Source organism: Hippopotamus amphibius, chromosome 8 (genome assembly GCF_030028045.1).
Source record: "Hippopotamus amphibius kiboko isolate mHipAmp2 chromosome 8, mHipAmp2.hap2, whole genome shotgun sequence".
Taxonomy (NCBI): Eukaryota; Metazoa; Chordata; class Mammalia; order Artiodactyla; family Hippopotamidae; genus Hippopotamus; species Hippopotamus amphibius.
Window position 1 is genome coordinate 141,345,112 of NC_080193.1, and position 20,931 is coordinate 141,366,042.

Below are 20,931 nucleotides of genomic sequence, written 5' to 3' on the forward strand. Positions count from 1 at the left end.
TTTGTTAAATAAAGGACTGGGATCTCCAGAGTAAGAGAAAACTTGTGACAAATTCATTAAAGCCTAAAACTCTAGTGTTGCGAAAGCAGTAGACAGTTTTAGAGATTAGAGGAAAGGAAACAATGAGTTTGAAAGGTTATTCATGCTAGGACATAAAGATCCTTCTAGAATCATCTTAGAAAAATAACGTATGTCACATACGAAAGGGGTAACTAAGCATTTACCTGGTGGTCTGTCAAGTAAAGTCTATGCACTAATTCAGAAAGTATCTTTAATATCTTAATCTGTCAGGCATATGTACATGTATGAATGGAAAAATGTAAGGCATTCCTGCTGGAAATAAAAAGGGTCCCTACCTGTTTTGCTTATTAAGAGAGTGTTTATCTGGAGACATTTCCTATAAGAGTTTGTCTGAATTAATATTATTACAAATGAAAATGTGACTAAACAAAATCTTACCTGTAATAGAGAAAACCACCACCATAAAATCAAAAATGTTCCATCCACTGGTGAAATAGTTACAATGGAAAACGATCAGCTTTAGTACACATTCTCCAGTGTATAACATAACAAAAACTGCATTAATCCAGTAGAGAGCAATGTCCATTTTGGGGCTCTGCTCATCACTTTGTATCATAATGGTTATTGCTTGGAAACATATGAGAACCATGATGATGACATGAAAAACTTGATTTGTTACCAAGTCAAAGATGAATCCTTGGAACTTATTCTGCGTGTAAAGAAAAAAGGTGTAATAGTCTTATTAATAAGATATTTATATAGACACATTGCCTTTAGATCTACAGCTTCCCTCCCAGCATAAATAGGAGAATAAGTGAAGACTAAGTTTTTGCCAAACTACAATGATAGCATATAGTCAAAGCAAACAAAAAAAAGACCATCGAAAGCTTTTTCAAAGAACATATTTTAAGAATTTGGTCAAAAGCATTTGTTGTTAAGAATTTTAAAAACACATCTTCATTTGTAAGAGAGAATATGTAAAGGAAACTTTTTCAGAAACTTAAAAAAAAACTAGATATTTCCTTACTTTTGGGCGACGTACTGGTTTTTGAGAATCTTCATATATCAGCTTCTTCAGTGCACGGTATTGTTTCTTCTGTTTTACTGTTATAAAGATATTCAAGCCTCCCTGGTAAAGAAATGAAAGAAAAAGATATTAAAATCATATTTAATCCACATTTCACCTTATATTAATATGCATTCTCAAAAGCTTGGCAATTATTTAATCCTTTAAAAAAGGCTTAACTGCAATGAACTAAATCATGATTAAATATGTCTGACTTTCTGCACAAAAATCCATAAGAAACACTTAGAGAGTACACACTGGGAATGATGGATATTCCATTATTTTTTGATGCACTTTCCTGGGGGTAGCCAACCCTATTTTAACGTTTTAGTTGCTGAGGACTTCTTGTTAGAGACAAAGGAGATACAGCAGGGGATATCTGGAAAAGTTACTAAGAAGAGTTGAACTAAAAAGCTAAAAGCAAAGCTGATTTGTACCTTTTAATAATCAGGAAAAAATAGAATTGGTCATATATGTGTTTTTATATGCTCATAAATCATTTGATTTTCCAAATACTATCAGAAGATACCTTTTCACTATTTTTCCAAGAGCACCTGATGCATACCTCATCACAGAACCTTCCAGGGATTATTCATCTTTGTGTTTCTAGGGCTAATTTCAGTATCTTATACAGAATGTGCATAGTATAAGAGGTGAATATTTAATGTGTTAATCTAGGAATTAGGAATTGTTACTGCCCACGTTAGGACTTGATCACTTAAAATTGACAGGGGTCATCAATTTGACGCCCAGAAGCAAACTCTAGGATGTTATCCCATTGAGTTGAAATCCCTAGGAAGCTGAAGCATCCAATTCAATGAATATTTGACCATTGATCTGTCTAATCCCATCTAATTAGTGCAAACTCAGAGTGGTTTGTTTACCAGATTCTGCACGTGGTTAAACTTTGATGACATGGTCAAAGGTGGAATTTCAAGATTAAACTCTTCTTGTCTTTGATTTACTATAAGGCATTCCTATGCCTAATAGAAAGTAGGGCCCTGAGGTTAAAATTAGTGGACCTATATGACTTTTGAGGTGTTTGTATTAATAGAAGCCCTGAAGGGTGTCTGTGTGTGGAGATGGTACCAAAGAGGGTTGTTCAATTCTGCCTCTGAATTCTCTCTTATTTGTTTCAAGCACACCTATTTAGGCCATCTGAGTAGAATTTATGACTCTGTACTTTTAGTGGAAAAAGCTACTTCAACAGACAAAGATGTCTCTGCTGGTTATGGCTCTGAAAGCTTTGAGTATATCAGAGAGTAAAAAGTGTGGTTTATTTTTCTTAAACATCTTCAGATATTTGTGCAGATGCATAACAATGTTATTTTTCACCTTATTATTTATAAACATATAAACAGACGCATTTGTAATTTTTAACGTTTAAACTTTGTGCTTATTTGAGTACAGAAAACAATGTAAGGATGAACATTTTAGCAATATTCATCAATGTGTGAGAACATTAGTCATTTTTTAAAAGATAAGTACCAAATAAAAATGATATTAAGCTGAATCCAGAACCAATGACTTGAAGCAGGACATTTTTTTCCCTTGGGCATTGATGAACAAAGAATGTTTATACTTATCTTTACTTTTTGCTTGTTGAAATTAGTAATCATAGCACCAATCAACATACTCAGAGGAAGAAATAATCCAATGATAATAAAGTTAATAAAGTAACAATACATGTAGATGTTGTCTTCAAAATTAGGTTGCATATCTACCTAAAAATTAAGTTAAAAATATAAGCAAAATAAGGCAGAGCACAGAGGATTTTTAGGGCAGTGAAAATACTCTGTATGATATTATAATGAAGGGTATATGCTATTATACATTTGTCCAAACCCATAGAATGTACAACACTGAGGGAACCCTAAGGTGAACTATACACTTTGGGTGATCGTAATGTGTCACTGCAGGTTCATCTTTGGTAAAAAATGTAGCACTGTGGTGAGTCATGTCACTAATGGGGACTCGATGCCTGTGTGAGGGCAGGGGTATACAGGAAATCTCTACCCCCTCTCAATTTTGTTGTAGATCTAAAATTGCTCTGAAAAAACTGTTTTTAAGTATAAAATAAATTAAAACGCGATAAAATAAGCAAAATAGTTATACTGACGTCCTAAAACATAAGATTTAGAACACAGTTTATGACAAGAAAATACAACAGTGCTACTTGAGGCAATATTTCCCCTGTGTTCTTTGGTGAAAAGATATCATTGCTTTTATTTGAATTTTAAAGTTTATTGCATGGGTTTAATGATTGTTATGATAATCCTTCAGATGGGCCTATTGAGCGCAACCATTGTATACAATCCTGGAAGGACTTCATTGTTCATGAAATATTCCATCTGAAATGTATTTAACTTCTGCCTAGCATAAGCATTTGCTTTTACCATGTTAATTACTCAATTATTGCTTGTGTCCTCTCCTTAAATTGCAAAAATGACTTTGTATGAACCTTAACAATGGTTCTAGGATTATATTGTACTTACACCAACAGAATCAACTGCTGAATTCATAATAGTGATCCATCCATTAAATGTTGCCTGTAAAAATGGCATGTATTTAATTCTTATGGAAATCTTATGCTTTGTGGCACATAAAAATTAAAACTCAATCTGTTATTAACACAGTAAAACATTTGATTCGTAAGGCTGACCACTCTTCAATGTACTGTGTAATTGAGATCTTTACCACTTTCATTATCACATTTATATTGTCTGCTAACAACTATTTAAAACTGCTTAGCTTAACTGTAGTTAATAACTTAAAATATTTTAAAATAGTGTTAATAAAAAGAGAGGGAGAGAGCTGGTTAGATAGATGGATAAATGGTAAATAGATACATGCTGCCCAAGTGTCATAGTTACTTATAATTGCTGTATATGTGCTTTACTATGACGGGGGTAAGGCAAGAAAGATTCACCACCTTGTCTCTGTTGGATGCTGGGGGACTGAGTAGCCACTCCTCAAAGGACTAAGTAGAAACAAAATAGCAGTAACCTGAGTTGAATCAAAAATTTCGAACCTATTATCTGATCAGTGGTGGAGGAAATAGGTTTGCCCAGTACCTGCCATTTCCTCCGTGAGTCCTACCTTTATTTCCACTTCCTTTTCCCAGCAGAGCAAGGGCTATATTTCACTTTTGTCTTTCTAAATGAGCTTAGTACCATATGTCCCACAATGTGTATCTACTAACTAATAATTGCTAAAATGATTTAAAACCAACTTTATTAAGCATCCACATTTTGTCCTTTATGTTCACCTACAATATGAATGGACATATAATTCACAAATTCAAACATGTACTTACTACTTGAAGCAGTGAAAGAAAACTGATTCCAACATTATCGAAGTTCAGTTTTGCATTCTCCCATGGCATGGATTCATTAAACACAAGGGTTTCACATTGACTTCTATTCATGACTTCAGATATAGGAAACCTTTCTCCACTTGTTGGGTCAATGCATTCATAGAACGTGCCGGCAAATAAGTGTACTCCTACGATGCTAAAAGCCAGCCAGATCATAAGGCAGACCAGAAACACATTCAACGTGGGTAAAGTTGTTTTTATCAAAGTTCTCACTACCACCTGGCATATAAAAAACAAACATGTAAACTTTAGGTAAGAAATGTGAAAGTATTTTAGTTAATTTGGAAATATTAATGTAATGTCATATTGAAATAACAAAAAAGGCCATCTTTAAAGATTTAATAGGTCACATCTGGTATTTGAATAAACTAACAAATTTCAATTAAAAATACATATTAAAAATCCAGATATTCTCAAAATTTTTGTACTAAAAATATTAAAAGCCACAGAGCTATTTAGTATAAATACTAGAATAAATGTCACTGATTTAACACATTTATCCATTTCTTATATTGTGCCAGAAAGGGGCAAGACAACTGAACCTGTGTATATGTGTGAGATTATTTAGAAAGCAGATAAAATGAGAGTGAAGTAAGCCTAAACCTGAGTCTCAGGGATTCTAACTTCAGGGAGAATTAGCCTATAAAGGACATGGCGAAGAAGTGGGGGGGAAGTAAGAGGAAGATCAAGAGATTGTAGATCAGTGAAGCCAAGGCAAGAGACTGTTTCAAGAAACATTGAATGGCTAGCTCTGCCTCCCAAAATCACAGATCACAAACCTCCTCTCTGAACCACTGTCTCTGTTGAACCACTCCAGAGTGGGAAGTTTGGGAAACGAATCCACCACCTAAACTTAAATAACATCAATAATCTATAATCACTGTCTTCATTTCCTCAGTTCCCTTTATTCTTTCATTATTATTGATACATTCAGGATTTTATTCTTATCACTATATTAAAGCTGTTATGGTGAATGTAAACCAGTGGCTATACCCGATACAATATTTTCAGTCTTTGCTATCTCTTTATCTTTCCTTATATACTTATAACTTTCCATAGATATACCTATGATGTATCTTCAGAGTTAATTCATCTACAGAACTTTCAGAGGACAAGGTAAAGATTAAGATCTGGATCTGACCTTGACCTAAACATAATTATTTACCTGACCTCGAACTGTCCATGGCTACTGTCTCATTACCGTTCTAAGTAATGTATGGTATCAAATAGTATAGCATTTGATTTCTGACAGAGGCAGCTTCCCTAGCAAATTGCTTCCTACTTTTCTGTGAATTGAGGGCAGACAATTTGCTGATTTTGACACTCTTTTTTCCTCTCTGCGTATCTAAATTGATTAGGAAAAAGAAACCCTGATATTATGCCAGAATGTTTGTTAAAATAAGGAAAAGTATTCTAAGTACATTCATTATCTAATCTGTGTGTGTTAGTGTATATCTGTGTGTATGTTTTGCTTTATTTAGGTATACTTTACAAAAATTGTGTAAATTTAAGATGTACGAGGTGATGTCCTGATATATGTATAAAATGTGAAATGATTCCCACAATCAAGCTAATGAACACATTCATCACTTCACATAGTTACCTTTTTGGGTATGTGGTGAGAAACATTTAAGATCTACTTTCTTAAAAAATTTCAAGTATGCAATGCAGTATTACTAACTGTCGCCACCATACTGCACATTAGCCAGAACATACTCATCTTATAAATGAAAGTTTGGACCCTTTGATCATCACCTCCCCATTTTCCCCACCCACAGCCCCTATGATTTAATAGGCTGTGTGTAGTTTATAGTCCTAGAATAGACTATGAAATTTTCTTATCACTAAACTGAATTTGTGCTAGAAATTTGGCTGTGTTGTCATTCTTGAATCTTACAGATCTTTTCAATCATTTTCTTCTTTTCAGCTTATTTTCCTCCTTATTTTGGTTTAAAAGCACTGGATAGTATCACCACCTTGTGGACTTCCATAATGTTTTTAATAAAATGTTTCATAAGTCATAATGTAAATTACAATTAATATTTAAAATTTTTGTTTTCTAGGTGTATGATAATTGGAATTTTTCTGTATTTGCTACATTATCAAATGTTTCTTTCCCAACATCAGCACATCAAATGCATTTGGAGAATAGTCACAGATTCATATTAATTACAAAAATATTGTCAATCATGTACTTGTATATATATTAAAATGTAATTAACATAGTTAAAACATACATGCATATGTACACAAATGTGTATCATATAATAATATATTGAATAATATAAAGATGGTACTATTAAAATTTTGGAAGTATGTTTTTGGTAGAACACATTTTAAAAATTACTTATATTTCTGTTTGGATTTATAATAATCATTCAAATTTTAAAATAAAAATAAATATCCATTTTTTAACCAAGTGGAAAGAATCTAGGTATTGAGTTTCTTAATGAATGACAGTTTAAATGTAACATACAATGTATCAACTACAAAAACAATACAGCTTAAACATAAATTTCTTATTGTTTCCACCTCCATTGAATATACGATATTCCACAATATTAGTCAACTAGGCAGGCTAGTAAATGACAAACGCAAGGAAATACAGATGTACCATTACAAAATAAAAGGTAAAATTTGACTTTGTCCCCCATTCTGCACTTAACTGATCAGTGTATAGCTATATAATTATACTACTTGTGGTGGTCATAGTCTCTGTTTTCCCTTTCGGTTGAGCCATATGGGATTTCCATCATAGGCCCAAAGATTGAACACTGGCCATTTTACATGGTTCAACCTATTAGTTTCCCTCACATTGTGCAGAAGAAACATTAACATGGGAGCGAGAGAGAGAAGACTGGCAAGAATTCATAATTTGTGCCGTGTGACTTAAAAGTGAATTTATTTTAAAACTCAAACTGTTATTTCATTTGGTAAATTACTAAGTGTGTATGATGTCCTTATGATTTAAAAAAGTTAGTTAACGGATGAACATTTCATTTTCTATCAGTTATATTTTTAACATGGAGATAATTTCATTAACACTTCTATGTATCCGTGGGTAAGAATGGTATTACTTTTTGAAACTATATTTTCTCTCTCAACTATTAGAGTTTTTGCTTCTCTTTATTAGTTTTCATGTCTTGTGAGCAATAAAGGCCCAAAATGTCAATAAGCATAACTAATAAGCCGTTCTTCTATAGTTTTAATTAGTAACATATAAGGCTTTTGTATTAATATTGTTAAAGACGCAAATATGAAGACAACAAAGATTGTCAGTTTGTGGAGATTTATTGATCCTAAATAAAAGCCTATAGATAGATTAGGAACTTTTCTCTTACCTTCATTCTTTCAAATTGAGATAGAACTCTGAGTGCTCGAAGGAATTTCATGGAAATAAGTGGTTTTAGTTCTTCCTGAGATTTTCCTACTAAGCTAAGACAAAACACCTGGATATATCAAAAAAAAAGTGAATAGAATTTAATTTTAACTTTAATCAAAGCAATGTGTAACATGAACTTTTATCATGGAAAAGATACAGAGTCAGACCAGGATGGGTGAAAGGGAGAGTAGGAGATAAGATTGGATCATGTAGAGACCTGTAGGCCTTTGACTGCCAAGACTGTAGCTTTTACTCTGAGTGAGGGCTGTTTATTGGAGGATTTCAAGAAAAGTGACCTGAGCTGAGTTTCATTTTACAACAGTACAAGGTATGTGCTTGTTATATGGAGAAGAGAACAAAGGTTTGCAGTGGTGGAAACAAGGTTTCAGTTTGGAATCTACTGCAGTGATCCAAATGAGCTGTTCGGGTAGCCTGTATCCGTGTGGTACTGGTGACGGTTACGATAAGTAGTCTAATTTTAAATGTACGATTTGAAGGTAGAGTCAATCTAAATATTTTAGAATGCTGATATTTTCAAGATATTGTGCAATAAGCCTGTTCTAATTAGCAGTGAATTTATAGGCAATGATTAGAAGAATCCAGGAGTTAAGTACTGAACTGTTAAAATTTAGGATGAAAAGGATGAATGTTAGGTATTACATATGAAGAAATATGGGATGTTGGTGGCTGAAAATGTATAGAGGGAAAAGAGAGAGATAAGTAAATGGAAGGGTAAGTCAGAGTGAGAGTAAAGAAGGAAGAGTAAACCAAAGAGCCTTTAACATTTTTCTTTAAAATACGTACAATAACAACCATGAAGTCTAGTCTGTACCAGCCATTAGTGAAATAGGCTTTCAAACCATATGCCATCCACTTTAGAAGCATTTCCAGAATAAAGATGTAAGTGAAGATCATGTCCGCATATTCTAATAAGATTTTAATAGTCTTCCTCTGATCAATATAAATATCTTCAAAAGCCTGTGGGTAAAAAAACTTAAGGATCAGTGTACATGTAATTTCTAAAAACCCATTGGCATAGCGGGGAATGAAATCGCATCCCTGGGTGTTGAGCATCGCCATAGACTGTAGTCTCAAGGGCTTGTTTGCTTGGTTTGGATTTATTCACACACTCCACATTCATTTTCTGATCCCATGCCTGTAGCAGACAACACTAATCGATTCCAGAACCTCTAAATAGGGTTCTAATTAGTGATCCAAAAAGCCTCTCTCAAATCAGTTAATCAAATTTAAGGGGCAGAATCTTTAGTCACATCTGATCTAGTTCTTATCTCTAATTCCACATAGCCATCTCATAGATACATGCCACTGCAAATAGAGGAGCCGAGATAGACAAACAAATAAACCCCCCAAAGCTGTGTTTTTCAGAAATCCATGCTGCTAGTACATGAAAAAGTCGCAAAGCTTGTCAGATAAACCATTGTAAACACATGACTATGAAGCAAAATTATAACGTTTTTCTAAAGTTTCTTGGTTTTAATAGATGAACCTCAAGTTTGCTGTGCAGAAATCTGATAATGTCATTCAAAGCAATGTCATAGTACTTTTTTAGCCCTGAAAAAAGGCATTATGGTATCAATAACCTCAGGCAGACTTGCTTCAAAGTGCGTTAAAGATTAAACAAGGATGAAAATCTTATGCAAAGAATGGTGTGATTCTTAAAAACCTATTGTTAAATAAAAGTAAATATAAAAGAAGAGAATTGCTGACTCGATTGAACCGATTATGGAGTAAAAGTGTCCATAAAAGCAGGTTAAAAATATCATCCAAAGTTATTTTAAAGAACTTTATTCATTACATGTATTTACTTACTGGATAGGTACATAATGCAAAATAATATAAAAAGATATATAGAAGCTTCTATTTCAGTTAAAACATTAAAGAATAGGCAAAACCAATCTATGGCAGTTGAAGTCCACATACTGGCCACCTATGTGGCAGGAGGCAGCAACTGTTCGGGGTGAGGGTATGGTTCCGGAGCCCTGGTAGGGTTCAGTTTCTCAAGGCAAGCCATGGTTACATGCGTACATTTTCACTTGGTGAAAATCCCTTATGCTGTACACTTACGATCTGCATGCTTTTCAGCATGTGTTCTAAATGTCAGTACAAAGTTTGCTTTAAACATATATGCAGTACAAAGTCTGGTTCCCAACCATGACTCCATCTTCTCTGTTTCGTGCATCTCACGATTAACTATTTCTTGTGTACCATTCTTTTATCTTCGTTAATTAAACACAAGCAAATATCAATACACATTCTATTTTCCGTCCTTTCTTACATAAAATGTAGCAGGCTGTGCATTTCACTCTTTTCTTTTTCTTTTCACTTATTACCATATCCTGGGGGAATTGCAATCTCAGCATGAAGACAGCTCTTGTATTTTCTAGGTAACTGCACAGTATCCCACTGGCTGACTGTAAAATAGCATATTTAAACAGTCACCTAATATGGATTCTTTTTGCTTTTCAATCTTTTTCTATGGCAAAAAATTCTTCAGTGCATAGCTTTGTAAATGCATTTAATACATGTGAAGACTTTAAGATAATTTCCCCAAATTAAGATTTTGGGGTCAATGGGTAAATATATTTGTAGTTCAAAGCTTCTTAAAAGTATATGCAATATTTCTCTTTCTTTATGGGACAGGTACCAAAGTACTAGCACAGTGTGTGCACTTTATCAAACTTTATTAACATAGCAAAAACTCGGTGTTTATTAATATTCTTTTCTCCTGCTATCATTCATACATTATGAAATTATATATTATTTATTTAATATTGAATGAGGCATATGCAGACTCTCTAAGAAACTGTAATGTATGTCTTCTAAAACTGAAATCATAGAATGTGAAATTTGGTGCTATAATAGATCTTCTGGGGAAAAATAATTTTGCATGGTGACTTCATGAATAAGACTCATGATGCATTTCTTTCTGGTGAAAATATCACATACTCTCACTTACCAGAGCACCTGTGCTGAGCACAGTAACTAGGCCAATGAAACACTTAAAACAACTGTTTTCAACTATTTTGCAACAAGTTTTCCTTATGTTCTGCCAAGTTTTTCCTTTCTTGGAGTCTCTACTGATTTGAGCAGATGAAGATCTCTGTCCATTACCTGTCAAGAATGAAACTATTAAGGACAGAAATCTAGAAAATTCATGAAAAAGTAAACATTCCAAATGTTTCAGCAAGTATTTATTTACAGAGTCTATTATGGGTGATTTCTGGCTTATAAATATTTGATTTTTACCCCTGTTGCAGTGACCACTGCAATCACTGAGGAAAAAAAGAAAAACTTAACTTGTGAGTTTGTAGGAAGAAAGAAATTATGAAAGGCAGAGGTGACTTAGAACATCCTCTTAGCCTGCTGGACGGAGTGTGAGAACAGAACTTAGCCCCACTCCTACAAAACACACAAACACATACACACACGCACGTGTGCACACACACACAACTTCTGATTACTACATTTTTTGTATAATGCCTGAAAATTCATTCTCTGAGGATTCATATGGCATAACAAGCATTTCCACTTAACTATACAAATATCTGTGATATGTTAAGAGCTATAATATCAGTTAAGTAAATTAAATTGATCCCAGTTCTTAGGTGGCATGGGAATGGAAATTTTGATTCAAATTATTTAAGAAGCTAAGCTTGGGTTATGGAGTGATTTGTGGGTAGGGTACTGGTGTATTAGTGGTTGAATTTTACTTTCTGGTCAAGAGAGTTAGCATAAGGGAAACCTGAGGCTTGAAAAGGGTGTGATTAGCAGGTAGGGGAATGAAGAATGGAGGTGGGTGGAGTTCAAAGTCAACACATTTTAGGATTTTACCTGGAGTCAATTTGCACATCTTTGGTCAGAAAAATATAGAAAATGTTTCCTCCCTGGTCTTGTGTGATACAAGTGCTAGAACTCAAGCTACTGAGAGCAGATTCTTATTTTTGAATATAGGAATTTTAACATTTAGCAATTACCATTTTGATGATTACCAGTGATTTTAAATATTCAGAACCTACAGGTATTTGTTAACCTTGTTAGAAAAATAGTTTGAATTAAAAGTCATTGGAAGGTGCATGCTACACATCTAGTGAGTCAGTCCACTGACTGAAGCCCTTTACATGTCTCAATATTCATGTGGAATAGAAAAACACATGACCATTACATGATTTGTTTTCCCATGAGTATTTTAAACATTGACCCCATTCCATACATTATAAACACACACATACAGACACTAATTTAATCTTTTTAATAATCCCATGAAGTAAGTCTTCGTATTATCCTCATTTTACATATCAGGAAACGAGTCAGAGAGAGGGTAACTAAAAGCTAGTCAGTGCTGGGCTGGGATATGAACTCAGGCTGTCTGATTTCAGAACCAACACTCTTAACTACTTCATTAGACTCACTAGGAAGTAGGCCCTTTCTTTCTTTTCCAAATGTTGACTTTTTCTTTGACGTTTATTATAAGTTTCTACCAGGATTCATGCGGGCATGTGCGTATGTGCAGGCAAACATGTCCGTGTGTGTGTGTGTTCCTTAGTCTAATTAACAAACTCTTTAAAATTAAAAGTATATTACATAGCATTATTTAGGTTAAGAGAAATTTAGTCTAATTTCAATATAATGATCAAAGGAATTTATTTTTTCTCACCATTTTTGAGATGCTTTGGCTTTCCATGTTCATAGACCATTTCTTCTTCTTCAGAGAGTGCAATATCAACTGTACTGCATTCAGATGAGCTGGATTGCTTTACCTTCTGAAAAGGAAAGTCCCACCAAGAAAGTTGTGATTATAGTTTCATTTACTCACTGTAGCTAAAATTTATTTTATTTTCAGAAAAAAGAAAAATTATGTACAGAAAGACTACTATCAGGTGTAAAAGACTGGGTTAATTTCATAATTGATATTAAAATGCATACATATCTCTGGAAGCTAAAGTTTTTAAAAAATATTTTTAAAAATTAATTTAAGATAAAATAATTTTAGATTAAAATTAACATATAGTTAATAATACTGTTCAACTAAAAGATGTGTAGGCTATCTCAAATTTCTGAAAGGAAAGATCTAGGTAGAGTATATAAAAAAGAAAATTATAAATATTTTGTTCCACCTCTTCATCATTTGCACAATGTGTCAAGGAAATAAAATTAGGAAATTTTGTTTGCTTTAAACCATATACAGTCAATTGTAAGACATTGTGGTGCTCAGTTAAAAAATAAAATATCCAGCAGGATAGTACTCTTAAATAAGAAAATCTTTTAAAAGATTATTTCATTTCCCTTTGTATTCTCCTTACTATTGATAAAATAAGGGTATAGCAATGCACTGATTTGGGAGTAGACAATAAATAAATTAATATTATATAATGTTTAAGCATTCACACATAAATTATTTGATGTGATTTTCCCAAAACCGTGTGAGTACTTATTATTCTAAATTTATAAATAAATCAAGATACAAAATTATAAATCATTTTAGTAAAAGATTACTTAATGACCAACATATATTGCTACATTATGAAAAAACAAGTTTTAAAATCTAAGTTTGACGTTATTTTTATGAAATTTATGCAGTTGCATATTTGTAATAAAATACGAAAGTTTAAATACCAAAGAAACAGGAGTATGAATTTCTGAATTATCAGATCACATGTAATTGTGGTATTCTATTCTTTGGGTTTTGGTAGATTAACATCCTAAGTACTCTTGGGCTATATAATCTGGAAAGTGTCTGATTAACTAAATATATAATGAAATATATAAATGAATAAATCTTGGAGTAGTTAACCAATCAACAGGACCAAAACACTATGCAGTTTAAATGACGACTTCTGAAACTTCAACATTTAGGGTTATATTAAGTTCCATCTTTCCTATGTATTTTCATATCTCTGACTTTCTAATGAGATTGGCAAGAAGTTTCCCATTTCCACATGATGTGCTATGATAAATAGCAATTTTACTGAGAAATGGATGGTAGTGCATCCCTTATAGTGTTGTTATAATTTAAATAAAATCAGCTAGCACTCTATAAATATTCAAAAATATTTAAGTGAAGATATAGAAGTAGAAGAATACTTTAGATAAGAATATTTTTCATTTTCGAATAATGGTATTAATTAAAGGAAAATGAACCTGAGAATATTGCTTGTGATAAGGAGTGAAAATGATTCTCTGAAACAAAAATGTCTTCACTAGAAACTGGAAAGACTTTGAAAAATGGAAACTTAATTCCTGTTAGAAGACCAATTTGATAAGTTATTGCAGAGAGCAGCTGCCAAGCCAGAAGAAGTCTGGGAGATAAAATGGTGCTAGAGACTTTGGAGACCTGGAAAAAGACATTCTCTGCCCTTCCTCATGTCGGTGAATGAACTGAAATGATTCCCTAGCTGAGGTCCAGTGCAAGTGGCTCACAGTGCAGATGTGATCTTTGTAGATGTAGCTTTGTATTCAATGACACCTCCTACTAAGTTATGCTGCTTGCAAATGAAGACACTAAGGCTGTATCCAGTAAGGTATACAATTTAAAAGCTAAGTGAACAGCAGTATCTGCCCTTCTTTGAATGTGACTCTTCTTTTTTTTTTTTTTTTTTTGCCAGGTGTTTATAAAGCTACAAAATACTCACAATTCAAACTGGTGGTTTTTTCCTTTGTTCTTTTTGTCCAACTCAATTATAACATTATAATATGTTGCAGAAAAGATCTGACAAGAATCTTAAAATTTTAGCTGGCAAGAAAGTAACTTAGCATTCTTCTAGTCCCATCTTATATTTTAAAGATGAGAAAGCTCAAGAGAGTAGTGATGTCTCCAATAATACATATTGATTTTTAAAATGTAGGTTTCTTCAATATGCTTTTCATTACCCCATGGTGCCTGCTTATTAACTGACAGGCTATTATAATTATATTATCTGAAGTTTACTACGTGCTAGCTATATATACTGGGCATTATTCTATGCATTATTGAACTATTTTTCTTGATCCTTCTATCTCCTCTAAGAAATAGATACAATTTTATCTTCATTTACAGATGAGGAATCTGAAGCTTAGAAAGTTTGAAAAACTTGATCAGGAGCAGAAAATCAGGAACAAGGCGTGCCATAGCTAGGATCGAATGGGTAATCTAACTCTGGAAACTCAACACTGCTTTACTCCCTTATCGACAATGCCATCAAGCAGCAATAAGCAACTGTGGTATTAAAACAACTTACCTCTTTGCTGCTTCCATCACCTGATTTGCTCTGGATCTTATTGTCCAGATTTTCTATATCGGATTCTTCTGATGCAATCGGCACAGTTTCTGAGACACTGGGACTGGGGATAAGTGATCGATTCTCATTTTCGGTGGCTGTGTGTTTCTCTGTGTCACTGCTTTTTTCCTTATCCTTGAGGAAATCTTGGGTGTCGCTCAATTCAGAGAGAGTATGGTCAGAAATATTCTCTTTAACATACATGTCACTTACATTGTCCATTGTTTCCTCTATAGCATTTTGGTTTTTGCATAATATTTTAGAAAGCGCATAATTTATTCCCTTTTTAATCCTTGCCATTGCACGCTTAAGATTTTTTGCTTCATCACGCTCTTCAGTTGTTGCAGCCTTGTATGAACTAAATGAGCTGACCAGTGCCAGAAACAGGTAAAGTATCTGAATGAGGAAGTAAATGAGGTTAAACGCATCTCATTTTTTTTTTGTTTCCTTTCAAACAACAGCAACAACAACAAAACCGTCTTTTAAAACATCTGACCTGAGATTTGAAAACAGCATACACACATACAATGCTATTTAGGCTATTCAGTTTTTACTCATGTACAGTGGGCCAGGTGCTGTGTTAGGGGTTTGTATAGCCAGAACTCAACTCAGGGTCACAACATTCTATGAAATATCATTTGTTTCTCTTTTACAGATGAAAAACACAAAGCTTACAGATGCAAAGTGTCAAAGATCACAGAGGCTGAATGTAACTCTGTCTTATTCCAAAGTTGTTTTCTTTCACGAAGCCAGCCTGACTCTCCCAAGGTGAGAAAATGAATTGCTACTCTAGGGGGCTGACGTCACTTCAGCCCTAACCCAGGAAGATGTGTAATGACATCTTCATGGGTTCTGCAAACTCTTGAAGAATCTCATGGGGAGGGAGCTATCCCTGGTTCTAAAGCCCAGATCTCATTTTCCTTGTGAGGTGCAAGCACAGAGATTGGGTAGGTTAATTGATTCTCTGTGGTAATAAATTTGGTCAGATAAGAAAGAGAGGTGTGATGGAAGAATCATTTCTAATATTTGCGAGTTACTTCGAATCTGGGGATAGTGTGTATTTTGACCTTTACAATCACTGAGAAATAAGATCAAGGCATATGCAGCTTCCAGAGAATCAGACTTTTATTTTGTTTGCTGTTGTCAGTATAGATTATAATTCTGGAGTCTAGTGTTGGAGATTTATATTGATTATTCTCTTAAAGCAATCATTTGAACATTTGTCTATTCTGGCAGTTTTCTCTCCTCTCTTCAGATATTTGAGCTTTTGAAGATTTAATTTACTTTATGTTTTATATAACATTTTTAAAGGAAAAAGTTCAAATGGTACACATTATATGTAAGAATATGTATATAACTTGCATAACATTTCCTGCCTTTATTTCTGATTTCTTCATATATTAAGATCTACTCTTAAAAATACTTATACTGACAATTTATGTGTACATAAAATAAAATAGTTAAGTATATGAAGAGGTGCAACATTCATTTGTTACAGTATCTTTCAGAATTTTGGATCTCTGAGAAGAGATGAATTCTCCAGCACTCTGATAATTACTGTTTGTCTTGCACATATACACCTAAAATATTATGAAGCACCCACCTAATTGTGTTCATTTCTAATGAATTACTTTTGCTTCTCAATACCCAGAACTTTTTTATCTCTTAGGAAGAGAAAAAAGCTCAAATAAGACTCACTCATGGAAAAATCAAAATATTTTTGCAGATAATAAAATCATCAAATAAATTATCTTATTTGTAACCATAGTTTTGGTGTAGCAATAAAATGGAGCGTGTAAGATGGCCCAGCATTGGAAATTTCTTGCAGGTAAGATCATCTGAACAACTAACACCTATTTTCTGTAATCTACAATGACAGACTCTCAATGGATAAAAAAGTAAAAAAAACTGAAAAGACAATAATTGAATGCCAATACCCCCAGAACAGTTTGACTGTTCTCCCACTAGTTTCCCATTTTGATATCAATACTTATTTACAGATAATCTGGGCAGAGGCTCCATGGCCATTGTAGGAACTACACTATTAGCATCTCTATCATTCTCAAAGGACAAAGGGCAAGACGAAGAGTCATTCAAAGGTAGTTGATTGTTTCTTTTTCCTTTGTTTGGTTAAGTATTGTCCATGGTGAGAAAAATGCAAAGGGTGTTAGGTAAGAATTTCAGGACTATAAGCTTCATACAAGTAGGAACCATGTTTTCTCTTAAATAGACAGCCAGCACAATGCTAGGCACAAAGCACATGATACATAAATATTTGATGAGAAATTAATTACTTATGGAATGAATGAAAGAATAGATTTTTATGCCAGGATTTGGAGAAGGAAAAATTATGCTACAGCAATTGTATTTTTAAGAGCTTACAATCTAAGATTTCTTATATCTTAGACACACACACACTCCCCCCCACATATATATGCATATATACATACACAAGAAGAGTGTTAAAAGGCTGAAAATTACGTTCAAAATGCTCTGGAACTGCGATATAAAGAAAGAATTTTATAACACTGTAAAATGCTACCGCTTTGTTTGAGTTCTGAATTAAAAATAGCCTAGTCTCTTAAAAGATTAATAGGAGGACTCATGATTCCTTCCTTCACGGAGCTTACAGTTTAATAAGGAAGAGAGACAAGTATATGAACACTTAAACATAATGCCAACGTACATATGACAGCAGTATGCCCAGGGTAAATAGAAGCAATGAGGAAATGCCCTGATATAATGGAATCTAACCTATGATTTTTATCCCCACCTTTTGGGAGGTGTACTTGACCTCTATGACTTAGGAGTAAAAAGTAAATATTGAGTCTCTTTTTTTTCCTGGTAAGAACAATTTTATCTTACAAGCCATTTTTTTTCTTAGAAGTAAAAGATACTTCAATTCATGTAATCTCACTCCAATTACTGGAAACTTAAGAGTGAAAGCATTTCCTCTTAGTTAATGCATGATAGTTTTATAGATCAGTGGCTTTCCAACTTTGCTGCACAATGTAATCAAATGAGGATTAAAAAAAAAATCCTGATGACCGGGTTATGTCCACATACCAATAAAATCAGAATCTCTGGGAATGAATCCAAGACTAGTTTATTTTTATTGGTTCCCCGTGTAATTCCAATGTGCAGTCATATTTGACAGCCAGCACTACATTTAAGTGCTGCTTAAAATTTAATGTGCGTACACATCACTTGGGGATATTGTTAAAATGTAGATTCTGATTCCACAGGTCTGGGATGGGGTCTGAGAGTCTTCATTGGTAACTATTTCCCACAGAAAGCCAAAGCTGCTCTGAGTAGCAGGTAATAATAACCAGTGCTATCCAATGGAAATATCATGAACATCACACACGTGAGTTTTCCAATAGCCACATTAAAAGCGTAAACAAAAACAGGGAAAGTTAATTTTATTAACATATCCTATTCAACGAAGTGTAGCAAAAATATTATAATTAAAATGCATCCAATATAAAAATTATTAATGAAATTATTATTTCTGGAGAGGTAAGACTTCACATTCAGTGGGTACTTTACACTTACAACACATCTGGAAGTGGACCACTCATATTTTAACTGATCAATGGCCACATGTGGCTAGAGGCCACCATGTGAGACAGCACAGTTACAGAACACTGGCTTTCATAAGTCCATATTATGAAAATGCCAGGCTACAATACATCAGTTTTTCACAGAAAATTTTAAAGCATGGATTACTTACCAATAAGTTTCCAATTAAAATCACCATCATGTAAAAAGGAATACAACTGAATTGGCCTGCCACCTTAAAGCAATCCCATAACGTCTCAATCCACTCTCCACAGAGAATCCGGAACACATTCAGGAAGGAGTGGAAGAAATCATGCATGTGCCAGTGTGGAAGCTGACAGTCTTCATCTATGTTGCAGACGTATACTTTGTAATTCGAACCAAACAGCTTCAGGCCAAGCACAGCAGAAAAGAACACGAATGTGAACAGCAGCAGGACCAAGTCTTTCAGGGCCACCATTGCGTTACCAAGAGTCAGCATCAAAATCGTAAAAGTTGGCCAATATTTCCCCAATTTGAAAATTCGCAACTGATACAGTAATGTAAAAGTAAGAATAGAGAAAAAACAACAAAAAATCTGGTCATTATTCATTATGATGTACATTTAAAATTTTTATCAGCATTATACATGTATACGTATGTAGTCTCTAATGTAATATTCAGTTTTGAGCATTATTAATACTAAGCACTGAAAATTCAGTTTATGTACAATTCTTAATACATCTTACATATTCTATAGTGTTTTACAGTAAATCCGTGTATATTTTCTTCTATCGATCTGTCAATTTCCATTCAATATCATAGTATCATAATTACTCTAGTGTTATATTTTAATATCTGGTAAAGCAAGTATCCATTCTTTGTTTTGTTTTTCACAGTATATTGAATATTCTCTCACAGTTTGACATACAGATGGTATCGGAAAAGTCTTCAGCTTCCATTGAATTCCACTGACAGTTTTGTCATATATTTACCTTTAAAAATAACATGAAAGACCAAACACAACATTCTAGGTTTAGTCTGAATATTTCAATTCTTTTCACTAGGTTTAACATTTTTATTTATATGGCAAAAGATCACCTTAATATTTGGGTCATCTAAAATTCATACATTATTTTTATATGTGCTATAGCTTCCCCAGTTTTTTATGGTATATAGTTGGCTTTCTAGACTCAAGGGTAGGACTTAACATTTATCCATGTAAAACTTACTCATCTTATATTCAGTCTGTTACTAGTCTTCCAGATATTTTGATACTATCTTTCATTACATCGTCTGTGTTTCCCAGTCTTGTTTCACCCATAAATTTGATAAATATAGCTCTTATAGTTTTCTCTTACTCATTAGACAAGCCTATGGGTAAAGATTTAAGATAGGATCCTGGAGAATTATTCGGATAAGATCAAATCTACTTAATTGTCCTTGATATCTGCTACATTTCTTTAACTTGTTACCAAGAATGAGATAACATATTATTTATCACATACCCAACATTTCCATAAATATTATTCTAATAATATTATTTCTTTGCCTAGTTTTCTGATACTTTTACCACCACCTACATTGCAGGCATATAGTGATTCTGATGATAATTTTCCAATAAAATGTTATTGGCCAGACTTCTTTTTTTACAAAGTTTTCTACCCTACATTTAGAAATACTCACCTGGTTCTATGGCTAATTCTTTAGTTACACATTGGCATTCAGCTTCTGGGGCTCTATTATCCTGCTTCTCAAAACTGACGCAGTAATCCTGACCCTGCTTTCTAAAATTATATCTCAAATTTCCTGCATATATGGCTTATTTCCTTTAATGACTGAGCCAAACAACAGCATTGGAGACTACTAACTTTTTTCTGGGTTACTTTCTTAGCTCGTTACATAGGAATTAATTCATTTAATACTTCCTGTATACCTACAATATAAGTATTACTATTCTTCCCAATTCATATCTGAGGAAACTGAGATGAATTTTTATAAAATAAAATTTAGGTCTTGGATTCTACTTACCACCCTGAATGATCGAAAAACAGCCAGTCCGTGAAAATGTGTCACGTAAATTTCTGTTAAACCATGGAGCACAATTAGGCTATCATAAATGTTCCAACCTACTTGAAAATACCCATATGGATGCAGAGCAATTATTTTAAAAATCATTTCTGCTGTGAAAATTCCAATAAACACCTAAATAAAACAAAACATAGGGATGAGAACGTGATTCCAATAGCTCTATCAGAACCCTCACACACAG

The 20,931-nt window shown here is 33.5% G+C and overlaps 1 protein-coding gene across 1 annotated transcript in view; it reads right to left on the bottom strand.

The window, feature by feature from the left end:
- Positions 1–20,931, bottom strand: part of SCN7A (sodium voltage-gated channel alpha subunit 7) — a 76,236-nt gene that overhangs the window by 4,948 nt on the left and 50,357 nt on the right. The window contains exons 13-24 of the mRNA XM_057746816.1: positions 20,691–20,864; positions 18,853–19,209; positions 15,081–15,515; positions 12,521–12,626; positions 10,823–10,977; positions 8,650–8,823; positions 7,805–7,912; positions 4,404–4,682; positions 3,579–3,636; positions 2,674–2,807; positions 1,049–1,153; positions 460–730 (exon numbers count right to left, since the gene is read on the bottom strand). Of these exons, the coding sequence (XP_057602799.1) occupies positions 460–730; positions 1,049–1,153; positions 2,674–2,807; positions 3,579–3,636; positions 4,404–4,682; positions 7,805–7,912; positions 8,650–8,823; positions 10,823–10,977; positions 12,521–12,626; positions 15,081–15,515; positions 18,853–19,209; positions 20,691–20,864 (2,356 nt within the window). The remainder of the gene's footprint in view (positions 1–459; positions 731–1,048; positions 1,154–2,673; positions 2,808–3,578; positions 3,637–4,403; positions 4,683–7,804; positions 7,913–8,649; positions 8,824–10,822; positions 10,978–12,520; positions 12,627–15,080; positions 15,516–18,852; positions 19,210–20,690; positions 20,865–20,931) is intronic.